The sequence below is a fragment of the Delphinapterus leucas genome, chromosome 13 (assembly GCF_059928025.1).
Source record: "Delphinapterus leucas isolate spDelLeu-1000000601 "Yukka" chromosome 13, BTC_Dleu_Yukka2, whole genome shotgun sequence".
Lineage (NCBI taxonomy): Eukaryota > Metazoa > Chordata > Mammalia > Artiodactyla > Monodontidae > Delphinapterus > Delphinapterus leucas.
Window position 1 is genome coordinate 54,826,496 of NC_143141.1, and position 16,574 is coordinate 54,843,069.

General features: G+C 39.8%; 2 protein-coding genes across 6 annotated transcripts in view; one reads left to right on the forward strand and one right to left on the reverse strand.

Annotated features, from left to right (window-relative positions):
• FOXN2 (forkhead box N2) overlaps window positions 1-9,059 on the reverse strand; it is a 56,206-nt gene extending 47,147 nt beyond the window's left edge. Inside the window, exon 1 of the mRNA XM_022573898.3 lies at window positions 8,860-9,059. The gene's annotated coding sequence lies outside the window, so the exon portion shown is untranslated. The remainder of the gene's footprint in view (window positions 1-8,859) is intronic.
• The window catches only part of LOC111174784 (uncharacterized), a 333,695-nt gene continuing 324,622 nt past the window's right edge, over window positions 7,502-16,574 (forward strand). For 4 of the 5 annotated variants that reach the window (XR_016395296.1, XM_089922354.1, XM_089922355.1 and 1 more), the window contains exons 1-2: window positions 7,502-8,886; window positions 9,959-10,001. Coding sequence is in view for 4 of the 5 variants with exons in the window: in XM_089922354.1 (XP_089778480.1) it covers window positions 8,734-8,886; window positions 9,959-10,001 (196 nt within the window). In the remaining variant the exon portion in view is untranslated. The remainder of the gene's footprint in view (window positions 8,887-9,958; window positions 10,002-16,574) is intronic. The other variant, XM_089922353.1, reaches the window with a different exon arrangement.

The window sequence follows — 16,574 nt, forward strand, 5'->3', positions numbered from 1 at the left end:
CAGGCTAACCACACTGTCTAAGGACACATACTTGGGTAATAAAGCCAAAAAGAAACTTAAGGGATTTTCAAAAAAGTTAGAATAGTGGTTAGTTTTGTTTTTTTTTTCTTGCGGTACGCGGGCCTCTCATTGTTGTGGCCTCTCCCGTTGCGGAGCACAGGCTCCGGACGTGCGGGCTCAGCGGCCATGGCTCACGGGCCCAGCCACTCCGTGGCATGTGGGATCTTCCTGGACTGGGGCACGAACCCGTGTCCCCTGCATCGGCAGGCGGACTCTAAACCACTGTGCCACCAGGGAAGCCCAGTGGTTAGTTTTTGAAGGAAGGGAGTTATGTTTTGGAAGAGGCACTCGAAAGGGCTTCTAAGGTGGCTGGCAAAATTCTATTCCTTAACCTTGAAGATGGTTACATGAGGGTTGGTCTTAGAATAATTCACTAAGCTGCACATTTCTTGTGTGGTTTTCTGCATCTACATTTTATTTTACAGTAAAAAGCATTTTAAAAATTTAGAAAATAAAAAACCATAAATGGTATTAATTTAAAACTTCTAGCTATCAGTAGAATACATAGTAACAAAAAGCTCTTGGAATAATCTTCAAAATGACTTAAAAAAATTACACGGCAAACCGAGACAAGTTTCCCACAGTGTTTCATCATGATGCTTGGCAAACAGGACAATGAATTAAAAGTCCACCATCTTATTATACAGAACCTACCTGTTCTGTTTTTCACATGTAACACATAGTTTAAAAGTGTTTGACATTTACTCATTCTTAGAATAAATTTCAACTGATACTTAAAATTTGTAAAAGATTTTTTCAGTTAAGAGGTACTCTAAAACTGCGAAGAAAACTCACCTTTGAGACAAACAAACACGGTCTTCTTAAAAATAAGTATAATTAAATTCAACAAACATTCATTGAGCACATGTTATGTATGAGGTGTTTACAATTTAGTTGAAGAGATATGTAACACATATAAGAGGAAGCTATATATAGTAAGTGCTTTGAGAAAGGTAAAAGTAATATGGGTTCAGAAGAAAAGGGCATCCCACCTGCATTAAAATTCGAACCAGACACATCTCATATTCCTCCAATCCATCTTCTACAATACTGGCAGAATGATCTTTCAAAGACCCCAAGTCCCCCTTTTAAAACACTTCACAAAATAACAGTACACAGCAGGCAATTCAAAAGCCTTACAAGAACCAGGCAGGCAACAAACAAGTGAAGCTGGTCTTCTGTAAGACAACAGAGAATTATGGAGACCACCAAAAGGGGGCAGCTGCTTATAAGCTTCACCGAACCAACCCATGAAACCAATGCTGCCACGATGTTCAATTTTCCAAGGGACAAAAGAACTCTAGATTTTTGTGTGAAATGTACCAATATTTAAGTGTTGGCAAATATGCAAAAAAAATTTTTTTTAATATTCCTGGCCAAACAAAACACAGCTGTAGGTAAAGGTTGCAAACTGTGGCTTACAGAAATGGGTCTGATATTAATATTCCAATAGAGGGTCCCTACTGTCCTCAAAATTGAATAATGGCTGTCTTCCAATTCAAAGGAAAAAAATGAACAATTTTCTCTTATAAAGTTTTCTTCAAACTTTAGCATCTGCTACCATTAGTCTGCTAGCAATAGCAAAAATGCAAGAAAAAGTAGAAAAGGAACATTTGATTGTAGCCTCAAAACGGTTTAATCTTTTTTTGGTTGTGATTGTTTTTATCAAAAGTTGTGCTCACACCCACCATTTTATACTACATAACGTGTTATATGGTCAAATTTTCTATTCCTAAAATTGTTTCTAGATTGTATGATAGAATCAAATATACAAATGTATCTGTTCTTTAGCAAAAGAATGCCATGAGACTCCAGAAAAACCATGGGCCTAATAAAATCTACAATCTTTAGTACGGTGGCCTACAAATTCCATAAAAAATCTGGTTCCTGTTTGCACCTATTTCACACCACCCCAAGCTTCCGGAATATACAATGCTCTTTAACTTCTTCATGCTTTTAGATGTATTTTAGGCTCTCCACCCCATGTTTCAGAGAGACTCAAAGTCATCTCTCTAGGAGCCTTCCTTGAATTATACAATTTTTTCCAATCATGCTTCCTTAGCATCCTATTTAGAGCCCTATTATAGAACTTACTTGCTATTTCTGATTATTCATAATTATTTGCTTATCTTTCCAACTCAGCCATTAGACCAGTAGTTTTCAAACTTTTAATGCTATCCCACAATAAGAAGTATATTTTTATAAGAGATCCATGATACTTACATATGTAACGGAAACAAAATGAAATAGCACTTTTACCCTTACCACATACAACAAACTGAAATTTTCTATTTGATTGTACTTAACATATGTTGGTCACAATTTACTATATTGATTCTCTATCCTCCATTTAAGAAATATTGTACTAGAATATAAATCCTTGTAGGCAGAACAAAAATACATTCATTTTTATGCTCTACCGCAGACCATAACATTTAGTAAGCAAATGTTTAAATGAATGAAAATAGCAGCATCCTGTACTAGAAAAGTAAAAGACTAATAATAAGGTTTTGAAGTCAAGCAGACCCATCACTTACCAACTTTCTTATGCAATCTCTGACAAATGACCTAACCCCCTTACATCCCAAGGAATAACAACCACTTACTTAATTCACTATGACAATAAAGTAGTGGCATTCATGTCACACAATAGGCATTCTATAAATATTAGTTTGCTCTCTTTACCCTGTATTCTTCCTTACTTTTTCCTGGGAAAGAAGTATCTCATCCTGGCAAATATCCATTTTTTCAAGGACTTCAGGTCACAGTACAAAGAATATGAAATTTTAAAATCTGACAGACCTGGGCTCAAACACCCAGGGCTGCATTTACATAACTTCTGTTTCTTTACAATAAAATGTCCTGCACAGTTGTTTTGGAGAATTAAATTATATACTCATGTGTCTAGTATAATGCCACGCCAGAACATAGTAGGCACCTGATAAAAGGTAGTAATTGTTGCCATGATTATTAATAAATGTTGCTCAATCAGCATAGAGGTAGAATTTAAATTGAACTTTTAAGGATGGAGGAGTTGGACAGAGGCATAGGGCAGGCAGAAGGAACAGTAAAATCTCAATTTACAAGAAATCTCTTCCTGTTTTCCTGTATTTCCTCTTTTAAGATAAACAAACCACAAGGATGTAAGTTTATCAATTTCTTCAATTCTCTACCTCCAAGGTTATATAAAAACTCAAAATAACTGTTCTCTGTGTCAAAATTCTAAGTTAAATATTAAATTATGCTCAGTGGGCTGAACACTATAAAATGTGAAAAGTGTAAATGTATTAATAATACATTTTAGGGAGAATTTCAATAAGAGTCCAAAGTAACAGTGCTTTTAGTTAACCCAGTTAAGGAGAAAAAATTAACTGCAATTCTTATTCAACACGTCTTTCAAACCACTTCTTAGAAAAAAACCTCTAAGTAGCAAAAGCACCAAATGCCTCTGAAATACAATCAAGAAGCCAAGAATTTTCTTATACAACCTGCAAACTTTATAAGATACGAAGATAATTAACAATAATTAAACTATTCTGCTAATTAAACAGTAATACACCTACTTGGAGAGAATCAAAGTAATTTTCCCTTATCCATGTTGGTAGCAAAAAGATGGTTATTTTAATGATATATATAATCTTTTTGATAACAGCATATTTTCTAAATGGCTACTTAAGAACTTTATTTAGCCTTTTAGGCTTACAGTAATACTATGCTTACAACTGTCAGTGAAATAAGACCTATGTAGGTGAGGGGATAAATTCTATTTACTTTATGTTCACATCAGGCAGACTCCAAAAGGGTAGAAATGATGTCTCTTGCTCACCACTATATCCTTAGCACTTAAATACAGAAGATGCTCAATGAATATTTGCCTAAGTTTAATGTTTACTTATGGACAAGAAAATTAGATTGAGGGAAATAAAAATATACATAAATTAAAATTAGGTCAAGGCCTTGAGCATGAGCTATGCTTGGAAACTTGATTCCAAAGAGTATGACTGGGTGGGGAGTGAAACCCAACGAAGACCTCAAACAGGTGATCAACATTTGTCAACATTGTATCAATTTTATGTTCTTAGTATATAGCCTAATAAGCTGTGAAGAAAATGGCACTTCACCTCTGTTGTCTTCCTCCCTAAAACTCTAACCCCAGTCTAATCATGAGGAAAATGTTAGATAAATCTCAACTGAGGGACATTCTATAAGATTTCTGACTAGTACTCCTAAAAACTGTCACAATCATCAGAAATAAGAAAAATTTGAGAAACCAGAATTCTGGAACAGAAAAAGGACACTAGGGAAAAACTAATGAAATCTGAATTAAGTACGTAATTTAGTTAATAGTAAAGTAGCAATTTTGTTTCCTTAGTTGTGACAACTGCACCACTGTAATGTAAGATGTTAACAATAGGGTAAACTGGGTGAGGTATACTGTACTATCTTGCTATTTTTCTGTAACTGTAAAACTATTCTAAAATTAAATGTTTATTTAAATTTAAAAAGTTAGGGTAAGGGGAATAAGAAATATATGAATCAAAATCCTTTGGAAGTGAATGATGATAAACATTCTTTTGGTTCCTATATATTTGGTAGCACTTCACAGAGTGGAAATTAAGTTACTGAACAAGTCTACAGTATTAATTATGAAGTCACATATGACCAAAGCAGATGCCCCTTATTCTTGTTTCCCAAAGCATCATTCTTAGGCTTCAACACTTCAATTACTAACTCTATAACAAAAAATTGTAACATTAGCTGTCACCTCTATATTGAATGGATTATCTCACAGCTCTAATCTCTAGTCATTAAAGGTTATATTCACCTTGATATCTCCCACTCACCTAACACTCCAACTAAACTCACCATCTTCTTGACTATGCTCCCCTTCCAAACCTCCTTCTCAAAGTTACTAATTTGTCCTTTAATAGATCTCTTTCCTTCCCATAGTCAATAATTAGTCCTGCACACTGCTGTCAAATGAACCTTCCTAAAATAAGGATTTTATCCTATCATGCCCAAGCTTAAAAGCCACTTTTTTTTTTTGGCATTAAACCATGCTTAAATTCAAAAGTGATGTTTTCAAGCCCATCCATAATTGGTTATTCCTTTGTACCCTTCACTTATAAAGAAAGACCTTTCCATCCATCTCTCTACCTCATAAGTGCTGCCTTTCCTTTACTCAGAAAATAATCAAATACTCACTAAGCATATAACATATACCTGAGGTGGGGGGAAAAAGACTCCTCTGGGTGGTCAAAGACTATAATTTTCTTGGGGTGATAAAACCTAAAAAGATAACAAAGAATATGGGAATTTGTCTTATTCAAGGCTGTAGCCTCAGTTACTGTAACAGTGCCTGGCACATGGTAGGTGCTCAAAAAATATTTATTAAATAAAAACAAGGCAGTATAGAATGCTACAACCCAACAGAATAATATGCTATTAGAGAAAAGAATTTCAGTTGGAGAGGTGGAAGATAGGTCTAAAATTCTATGATTCTAAGGCTAGCAGGGCAATCAAGATTTTAACCAAGCCTCAAGTTTGAGAAGATCTTCAACAGTTAAGAGGATGTGTGCAGGTGCATTTCCAACAGAAAAATGTTGTATCAGCAAACGTAAAAAGTAGTAAATTGTTATACCATGTTGAAGTAGTGAATAATGAACAGTTCCTGTACGTCAGTGGAAGATAAGAAGGGAGAAGACTGGGACCAAAGTTTGAAAAATCTTGAGAAGAAATTTGGTGTTATGCTTGATATAAGGTATTTTGGTTGTTAAAGTGATATAACCTTTAGGAAAATTAATCTAATGGGAGTAACATGAAGGTTAGACTTTTGAAAACAAAAGCCTTACTTTCTTCAAGAAGCCTCCCCTATCTATATCATCTCACATTGTAAACTTTTTTTCACATATATTAATCATGTCTCTTCAACCCAAGAATAGGGATCAAATATTAGAACACTTTTTCTTCCCTAAGAAATCAGCAAAGGGACTTCCCTGGTGGTCCAGTGGTAAAGAATCCGCCTTCCAATGCAGGGGACCCAGGTTTGATCCCTGGTCAGGGAACTAAGATCTCACATGCCGTGGGGTAACTAAGCCAGTGCGCCACAACTAGAGAGAGAAAACCCGAACACCACAACTAGAGAGAAGCCTGCGGGCTGCAACGAAGACCTCACACAGCCAAAAATTAAAAATTAAAAAAAAAAAATCAGCAAAGAATTGGGCCCTCAAAACTTTGTTTTTGGAGGACCTTTTTACATTTATGCAAAACCCACTTACTAAAATGACAACAATCTAAAAGCAAGGCACACACATATAAGCTGCCATAAGAACAAGATTAATCCTTGTTTGGATGGCACTTTTTAAAGTTTTATTTGATAGCCGGATTCCATAACTAATAATGTAGCTATCTCCCAGCATATGTTTTCAGTGCTTCCTGCTTTATATAAGTATTTCTTTACCTCATTTAGTTTTCTTTCTCAACTATGCACTGCTCTCAGTGGTCAGCACACATATTCATTTCTCAATTGCATTATCTTTTCCGCACCTAAGCCTCTCCAATCTTTTTAACTACTAGCTTCACTGAATTAGAATTAGAATTAAAATTCTAATGGTACTACTGTTAACTTCTCCACACAGTTCTTTTAAACATTCTAAGTGTTTTCTGTGGTTTAGCATTCTTCAAGTAAAACTGATTCAAATAAAAACATGTTACAGACATAATTCAAATTCACCAAAACATTTACAAAATGAAACATGATGCACTAGTAACCAAGGATTGTATGTAATTCTTAAATTCAATAAATTCCAAACTCTCCAAAAGTTTATCTTCAACCTGTTTTTTACCTTACTTTAGAATAATTTATTTAAAATTATTTCATTTTATTTGTTTTACTTTTTATTAATTTTTTGCTCTTCAGCCCTTGACCTTTTACTTTTATATATTCTAAAACTTTAATTTCATTCCCTTAATATCTGTTGATGTTAACATTTATATAAACTGTTAATACTTTTCCTTAAAAAAGCTTAAGAAAGTGCCCATGCACAAATCAAACAAGTACTTATTTTATCCCTAAACAAGTATTTTCACTGGTAATATATTTATATCTTTTCAGATCACAATTTTTATGTAAAAAGAGAAAAACTGAGATTTTTATGAAACTATTCTGCAGAAATCCTACAGAATGTGATTATTTCTGATTACATTAGAAACTCTCATTAACGACTCTGAAATTCAAACGGTTTTTTCCCAAAGTTGAGAAACTCCGTAATGTGCTCTTCTATTCCCCATCACTCCTTAATGGTACCTAACACTGCTGCTTAGATTTTAAAGATAAATCATCAAAACAGCAGAAAGCAAAAATGTCAATATATACATTACAAGGACTGCTAGAAAACAGTCTTCCATTCGGTTGGAACAGAGATAGACATGAACGGTTCAGCTTTTTCTACTTCCATCTCAGAAAACACCAAAATACATGTGGATGCAAAGCTACCGCATGGTTACAAAGCCCCCTGGCTACCAGTGAAGCCTCAGCCCTGGCTGCGCTAGGGCGCTCAGTTACACTCAACCGGCCACGTGGCTGTCACAATCAGAAGACAAGATTAACAGCGTAAACTAACCTGAAAATAATAACCTCCTCCCACAACCTCGGAGTTGGGGTAGAAGAAATAAAGTATGTGTCATTTCTTTGCACGCTAAGACTTTTTTTCTGTAAGGAGAAAACCAAGTACAGAGGCTGCTTTAAAGAGGCTTTAAAGCAGAAATCAGGTCCAGGAAGATCCCGAGAGTGTGCCCCCAGTGAATTAAGACACGCCAACTCCCGTGAGCTGCGATGGGAACAGAGGCACTCTGCAAAGGGGCAATGGGGTGGAGTTGAGTAAGACGGAGCTCTACGCACATGGGCCGCTTTCCCCTGACTCCCACCGTCCTCCCGGGTTCCAGCCTCGCTGCTGTTGCGATGGGGCGAACTCAGAAGGCTGAAGGGCCTCGCACACGCCCACACGACCTCTCACCTTCCCGGTAAGGGCAGAGATAACCAAGGGCCCAAGAGAACAGGAAGTGTCCATATTGCAGCGCTGAAACACTAACTCCCATCCCACCAAGACAGCCACCCTCGCAGGCCCCCCGAGCGCCCGCTGGAGGAGGGGCCAGAGGGTGCATGGGTCGGCCACCCCCACATCCGGGACCCGCCCCTGCCCACCCCCAACGCCCAGCCGCCCCGCTGCTAGAAGTTCACTGCTGGCCGCACCCGGAGCCTCCCCGGGCACTATTTGGCCGGGCCCAGCCAGTCCGCCCGGGGCCGGGCGAGGGCTCCACGCCCCGCACGTCTTGCTGCACTTTATGCCGGGGGCGGGGGGAGGGGGTGCGTCTGTGCTGCAAAGACTCCCGACGGGCTTGGGGCGCTTCCCCCAACAGCAGATTCGTCCCGAGTCGAGCCCTAAGCGTCCTCGGGGCCACCTCCAAGCCTTTCTGAAGAGCCGGCAGCCCTCGCCGCGGTTTCCGCCGCGCGACACCCGCTCCCGGGCGGTCATTACACCCCTCAGGAAAAACTCCTAACTCCTCACGGGGCCGCACTACCCTCAGTTCGCCACCCCCCCGGGAGCCCACACGCCACCCAAGGCGCGCGCAGGGGAGACCCCCGCGCCAGCGCCAATCCCTCACGGGACAAAAATGTCCGGGCCCGTCACGGGACAGCCGCCTCCGCGCCCCACGCCCGGCGCCCGCCGCACGCTCTGCCCGGAGCGCGGACGCCGGGCGGCGCCTGCTGAGGAGGGCGCCGCTCCTCCCGGGACTCACCGTCAGCTCGGCCGCCGCAGCGGAGGGGTGAGGAACGAGCAGGGGAAGACACAATATGGCAGAGCACCGCAGCTGCTCCCGGCGGCTTCCAGTAGCCGCCTCCGGGAAGACGCGGCAACGAGCAGGCAGCGGCAGCTGCGGTGGCGGCCGCGGCAGTACCACATCCCCCTCCGGCTCTCTTCCTCCCCTCCCTCCGCCCTCCCCCGCTGCCATGGCAACGCGGCGCCAAGGAGATGAGCCCCGCCCCTCCCTCCGGTCCCCGCCTCCAGCGACCCCTTGGGAGGGGGGCTCCTCCCGTCCCTCCCTGTTCCCTCCCACCTCCTACCGAGGGGCCAGGACTGGGACCCTGCAGGCTGCCCAGGCGGCGGGTGTGGGAGGAAGGGGGATGCGGTGTCCGGAAGGGCGGGGCTCGCACGGAAGCAGGGCGGAGACGTTGTGGGCCAGTCGGGTTTCGGGCTGAGGAGGGGCTGGGGAAGGCGGGAAAATGGAAAGGCCTCGCTTGCCCCGCGAAGGACCTATAGGAATGCGGCGGGGCGCGGCGCGGCCGCTGAGTGGCCGAGATGGGGCGGAGGCGGGGCGCGGCTGGGCGGAGCGACGGGTGGCCGCCCGGCTGGTCCGTCTGCGGAGCCTGTGCTGGGACTGCAGCGACGGCCCTCAAAAGTCGGAGCTTTTGTGGGTTTCCTCAGGAGCTTTCCGGCATTGGCCAGGCTTTGAAAGAGCTTTAGGAACGATAAAGAACTAATAGAAACTTAAAGTAGTATCACCCTCGCTTGACTGAAATTTTGTGTGGAAACTAAGCTCAACGTGTCTGAGGTAAAAAAGAAGAAAAAAAAAAAAGACAGGAATCAGATCCAAAATTTAATAAGCATTTACTGGGCGCTCACTAAGTGATACGGGTTGGGCTAAATTCTTTACATGCATTGTCGTAACCGTAGTGCTAAAATAGCATTGCCAGATAAAATACAGGTGTGCCCAGCTAAATCTGAATTTCAGCATAAGAATGTACCATTTGGGAAATAATTCCTAGTTTATTTTGTTTTTTTTTTTTTTGCTAAATCTGCCAACCCTATCCTAACTCTTACTAATTCCAACTTTACAGATAAGGAAACTGAGGGATAGAAAAATAACGTGTCAAATAGAGGGTAAGTGACAAAACTAAGCCTCCATTTTACTGCTATCATTTTGATCCTGATAATTAAATCTCTGAATTCCTATATCTACATCTTCAAAAACTAGAGTAGTGATACCTATCTCACAAATGTGTTGAATGGATTTTTTTTTTAAAGGGTATATGAAAGAGACCTGGACAGTGACTGAGGCATAGTAGGTGCTAACAGAAGTTCATTTCCTTCCTGAAAAATGAATGTTAACTGTATATGTGCCAGGCTCTAAGTATAAAGTGGGCAGAAGATGAAACAAGCTGCCTACTGACAACTAAACAAGTCAAGCTGTGGGGGTGACAGAGATACAGAAGACTTATAGGAATCACAATATATAATAACAAAAATGGAAGTTTCATCCCCTCATTCCACAGATGAAAACACTGTTTATACGATTTGTCCAGTCATCTACTAGTTCCATTTGTTTTTCATTACACTGTCCTGGAGGGCCTCGTAGCTGCATTCAGAGTAAGAGACCACAAGGCAAATGTACAATGTGCTTCAGTTGAAGCAACAGTTGCTTCATTTGAAGCAAGAGTTGCTTCACTTTCTCCCTTAAGCTCAATCACTGTTACCCCCTCATGTGGACAAAGTTAAGGAAGTTTCTGGAGGAATAGTGTAGCAGAAAGGGAGAAGAGGTAAGAAGGAAGAAAGTTTGAGAGAAGGTGGCTTCTGGAGAGCGACAGTCTCCTCAGACCTCAGTCTTGTTTTATCTCTGCTGGTCATTGTCATGGTGGCCACTAACATAGGTCTTCGTCTCCTTATAGATTATTGCACTAGTGTCTTACTTGATATATGGAACTTTAGTTTCTGTTTTTCCTTCTAACCTATTTTAAACTCAGGTGACAAAACAATCCTCCTCAATTCCAGAAGAATTGCAGAATTTGAGAACTGGAAGTTATATATACTTTAGAGATATATCATCTAGGAGCCCAATCTATCATGGATGGGAAAACAAATCCAGAAAAGTGATGTAACTTGTCCATGGTCAAATAATGAACCTACTGCATCCGCATCCACTAAGCTTTCTCTGCTGGTCCTCTCTACTGACTGATTCACCCCAGAGAGGCTGGCACATATAAATAATCTCTGCGGGTAAGGCTCAGGTCTCTTAGGAAATCTGTCACACAGTTCAGAGTCCAGGGACACTTTTATACTTAGAGGCTATTTTAGAGGGCTTTGAATACCTACCAAGGAAAAGCTCTGATTAAAAATAATAATGTTTCAGAGTGAGTAGCTTTTTCCCAGGAGTTTACAAGAGTAAAAAGTCTAGGAAACCAGAGCCTAACTGTTTAGGAAAAAAAGGATCCTGGCATTTAAGATCTCCTGCAAAGCTTGTATTCTTTTTTTTTTTTAAATAAATTTATTTATTATTTGTTTTTGGCTGCATTGGGTCTTCGTTGCTGCGCACTGGCTTTCTCTAGTTGTGGCGAGCGAGGGCTACTCTTCGTTGTGGTGTGTGGGCTTCTCATTGCAATGGCTTCTCTTTTTGCCAAGCACGGGCTCTAGGCACGTGGGCTTCAGTAGTTGAGGCATGAAGGCTCAGTAGTTGTGGCTCGCGGGCTCTAGAGCACAGGCTCAGTAGTTGTGGCACACTGGCTTAGTCGCTCCACAGCACGTGGGATCTTCCCAGACCAGGGCTGGAACCTGTGTGCCCTGCATTGGCAGGTGGATTCTTAACCACTGCACCACCAGGGAAGTCCCGAAGCTTGTAGTCTTCTTTCTCCAAAATACTTAAAAAGAACGTACTCATTAGTAAACTTTACTAGAAGACAAATGCATTAGAAAATATATTGTTTAAAATGCCCTCATGTTTAGGTTGAAAAGTGATAGGAACTCAAATATACATGTTTAAATTTTAAATGTATTTATCATTGTATCATGTGTATTTAACAAAAGACTGTTTGATCATGAATTGATGCGTCCAAAAGTAACCAGTGTACCAACACGGAATCTAGACTTCAAGCCCCTTGAGGTCAGTGATCATGTCTTTTTCATCCTTATAATGTAATTTCTTAGAATAGCTTTCAGAACAAAGATGATGTTCAATAGTATTTGTCAATAAAAGAAGTAACTTTACTCACATGATATCAGAACTCGGATACAACATTCCTAAATACTGAGCTGCCACTTGGACTCAAAAGATTGTGAATGAAAGTTAATTCTTTTTTCCTTTAAGGATTGTTTTCAAAGTCCTTCTTAAAAACAACTACCTATGTTTAATCATAGTTACATTTGTATAAGCCCTGGTATTGGGATTAATTTGGACCAATCCTCCTATTGAGGAGACTAGAAAAACTCAACAAAATATTAAAAAATCAATTCAAAGACATCAGAGAGTTAATAAGATAGGAATTACCAGGCCATGGATCTGAGGAATGATGGAGGCCCAGGGACGTCCATTTATCCATTCCATAGAAGGTTGCTGAGAGGATGAGCAGGGATGAGGGACAATGATTGGAATTCAGGGTGTGCTAAGGAGGCAGGAGGAGAGCTCTGTTGAAACTCCCTTGCTTTGTACTAGGAATCCAAATGGCTACATCCTAGAAGTAAATAGGTGACATCTCATTTTCAAAACATCTCAACCCTGAGAGTGGATTAGGATAATTCCCTTGAGCTAATACCCACAAGACTTTGGTGGAGGCAAACTAAAATCCTTCCTGGAGTAAAGTAATATCATGCTAGGCCTGAAGTCATTTCTACTAATAATTTTGCAAATACGAAGTCTAGTGTACAATTAAAAGTAAGTCATACAAGGAAAAATCAGCAGAAACAACAGAGAACAAAAACAGACCCAAAAGGAGTTCAGAGAGTGAAATTACCAAACATAGATTTAAAAATAACAATGCTTACTATATATAAATAAATAAAACACAAGATTAATAATTTAGGCAGATAACTAGAAACTTGAAAAAAGAATCAGATGAAAATTTTAGAACCAAAAAGTTCACTAACTGAAAATAACTCAGTGATGGGTATAATAACATATTAGACACGGATATAAAGTTAGGGAACTAGAAGGTAAGTCACAAAAAAATACTCAGAATGAAGCACAAAGAATAAAAAGGATGGAAAATACAGAACACAGGGAAAGCATGTAGAAGATACAGTGATAAAGTTTAATATGCACGTGAATGGAATTCCAGAAGGAAAGAAAAGACAGTATTGGGCAGAAATAATATTTGAATGAATGAATCCCTAGCAGGATAAAAAAAATTTTTCAATCAACACAATTGACACATAAACACATTATGAAAAAACTGCTAAAATCCAAAGACAAAGAAAAATCTTAAGAGCAGTTAGAGAAAATAAGAATCGATCTTTAAAGAAACAAAAATTAGACTGACAACTAATTTTTTAAAAAATATTTATTTATTTATTTGGCTGTGCTGAGTCTTAGTTGTGGGATCCTCGTTGCAGCATGCAGGATCTTTGGTGCGGCATGCAGGATCTTTGTTGTGGCATGCAGGATCTTTTAGTTGCAGCATGCGGGCTCTAGTTCCCTGACCAGAGATTGAACTTGGGCCCCCTGCTTTGGGAGTGTGGAGTCTTAACCACTGGACCACGAGGGAAGTCCCACAACTTACTTTATAACAGAACTATCTTAAGCCAGAAAATGATAGAATGATAACTTCAAAGGACTAAATATTTCTAAAATATTTTAAAAATGAAGGTAAAATTTTCAAAATAGAGTATTTGTCACCAGCAGATTGATAGTGGCATGCTTTAGGCAGAAGGAAATTATCCTAATTGTTAAATCAGAGATGCATGAGGAGGGCTTCCCTGGTTGTGCAGTGGTTAAGAATCTGCCTGCCAATGCAGGGGACACAGATTCGAGCCCTAGTCTGGGAAGATCCCATATGTCGTGGAGTAACTAAGCCCATGCACCACAACTACTGAGCCTGTGCGCAAGAGCCCGTGAGCCACAACTACTAAGCCTGCACTCTAGAGCCCACGAGCCACAACTGTTGAGCCCGCATGCCACAGCTACTGAAGCCCGCGTGCCTAGAGCCCATGCTCCGCAACAAGAGAAGCCACCGCAATGAGCAGCCCATGCTCTCTGCAGCTAGAGAAAGCCCACACGCAGCAATGAAGACCCAACACAGCCATAAATAAATAAATAAATAAATTTATTTTTAAAAAAGACAGGAAATAAAGATCAATCAAAATAATAAATATGTGGATAATTCTACATGAATATTGATATTAACTATTTAAGTCAATAGTAGTAATGTCTTCTGTATTTAAAAATACACAACTGCATATATGTCAGGAGAGGGGAAGGAATCCAGTGTTCTAAAATCTGCATTGTCTAGGAAAATGGAAAAAGTTACAATTAATAATAGACTCTAAGTCAAGAATACATTTTGTAATCTCTACAAAAATCACTAAAGGAATGATATAAGACTATGTGTATTAGTCAAGGTTCTCCAGAGAAAAAGAACTAACAGCGTGTGTGTGTATGTGTGTGTGTGTGTGTAGAGTGAGATCAAGAGCTAGAGCGAGAGAGAGAGATAGAGAGAAAGCCACTTATTTTAAGGAATTGGCTCAAGTGATTATGGAGGGGCTTGGAAGTCCAAAATCTACAGGGTAGTCTGACAAGCTGGAAGCCCAAGGAAGAATTGCAGTTTGAGTCCAAAATCAGTTGTCTGGCAGAATTCCTTCTTGCTCAGGGGAGATCAGACTTTGTTTTATTAAGGCCTTCAACTAAATGGATGAAGCTCACCCATGTAATGGAGGGTAATCTGCTTTACTCAAAGTACACTAATTTTAATGTTGATCTCATCCAATAAACATTTTCACAGAAACATCTAGAATAATGTTTGACTAAATATTTGGGCACTGTAGCACAGCCAAATGACATATAAAATTAACCATCACATCATACAATTTCCAATCTAAAAGGAGATAAGTAATGGAGTAATAAAAGGTAATCAATCTAAGTATAAGATAGGACAAAACTAACACTATACAACAGGCAAGACAAATAGGAAGTACTTAAGAAGATGGTAGATTTAAATCCAAATATATCGCTAATTACATTAAGTGAAAACAGTTGCTAATTTAATGAAAAAGATTTTTTTGGTCGCCTATTTTCTTTTTTAACATCTTTATTGCAGTATAATTGCTTTACAATGGTGTGTTAGTTTCTGCTTTATAACAAAGTGAATCAGCTATACATCTACATATATACCCATATCGCCACCCTCTTGGTCTCCCTCCCACCCTCCCTATCCCACCCCTCTAGGTGGTCACAAAGCAGCGAGCTGATCTCCCTGTGCTATGTGGCTGCTTCCCACTGGCTATGTATTTTACATTTGGTAGTGTATATATGTCCATGCCACTCTCTCACTTCGTCCCAGTTTACCCTTCCCCCACCCCGTGTCCTCAAGTCCACTCTCTATGTCTGCATCTTTATTCCTGTCCTGCCCCTAGGTTCTTCAGAACCTTTTTTTTTTTTTAGACTCCATATATGTGTTAGCATACGGTATTTGTTTTTCTTTTTCTGACTTACTCCACTCTGCAGGGCAGACTCTATCCATCTACCTCACCGCAAATAACTCAATTTCGTTTCTCTTTATGGCTGAGTAATATTCTATTGCATAAATGTGCCACATCTTCTTTATCCATTCATCTGTCGATGGACACTTAGGTTGCTTCCATGTCCTGGCTATTGTAAATAGTGCTGCAATGAACATTGTGGTACATGACTCTTTTTGAATTATGGTTTTCTCAGGGTATATGCCCAGTAGTGGGATTGTTGGGTCATATGGTACTTCTATTTTTAGGTTTATAAGGAAACTCCATACTGTTCTCCATAGTGGCTATATCACTTTACATTCCCATCAACAGTGCAAGAGGGTTCCCTTTTCTCCACACCCTCTCCAACATTAATTGTTTGTAGAGTTATTCATGATGGTCATTCTGACTGGTGTAAGGTGATACCTCATTGTAGTTTTGATTTGCATTTCTCTAATGATTAGTGATGTTGAGCATCCTTTTATGTGTTTGTTGGCAATCTGTATATCTTCTTGGAGAAATGGCTATTTAGGTCTTCTGCCCATTTTTGGATTGGGTTGTTTGTTTTTTTGATATTGAGCTGCATGTAAATTTTGGAGATTAATCCTTTGTCAGTTGCTTCATTTGCAAATATTCTCTGCCATTCTGAGGGTTGTCTTTTTGTCTTCTTTATGTTTTCCTTTGCTGTGCAAAAGCTTTTAAGTTTCATTAGGTCCCATTTGTTTATTTTTGTTTTTATTTCCATTACTCTAGGAGGTGGGTCAAAAAGGATCTTGCTGTGATTTATGTCATAGAGTGTTCTGCCTATGTTTTCCTCTAAGAGTTTTATAGTGTCTGGCCTTACATTTAGGTCTTTGATCCATTTTGAGTTTATTTTTCTGTATGCTGTTAGGGAGTGTTCTAATTTCATTCTTTTACATGTAGCTGTCCAGTTTTCCCAGCACCACTTATTGACGAGGCTGTCTTTTTTCCATTGTATACTCTTGCCTCCTTTATCAAAAATAAGGTGACCATATGTGTGTGGGTTTATCTCTG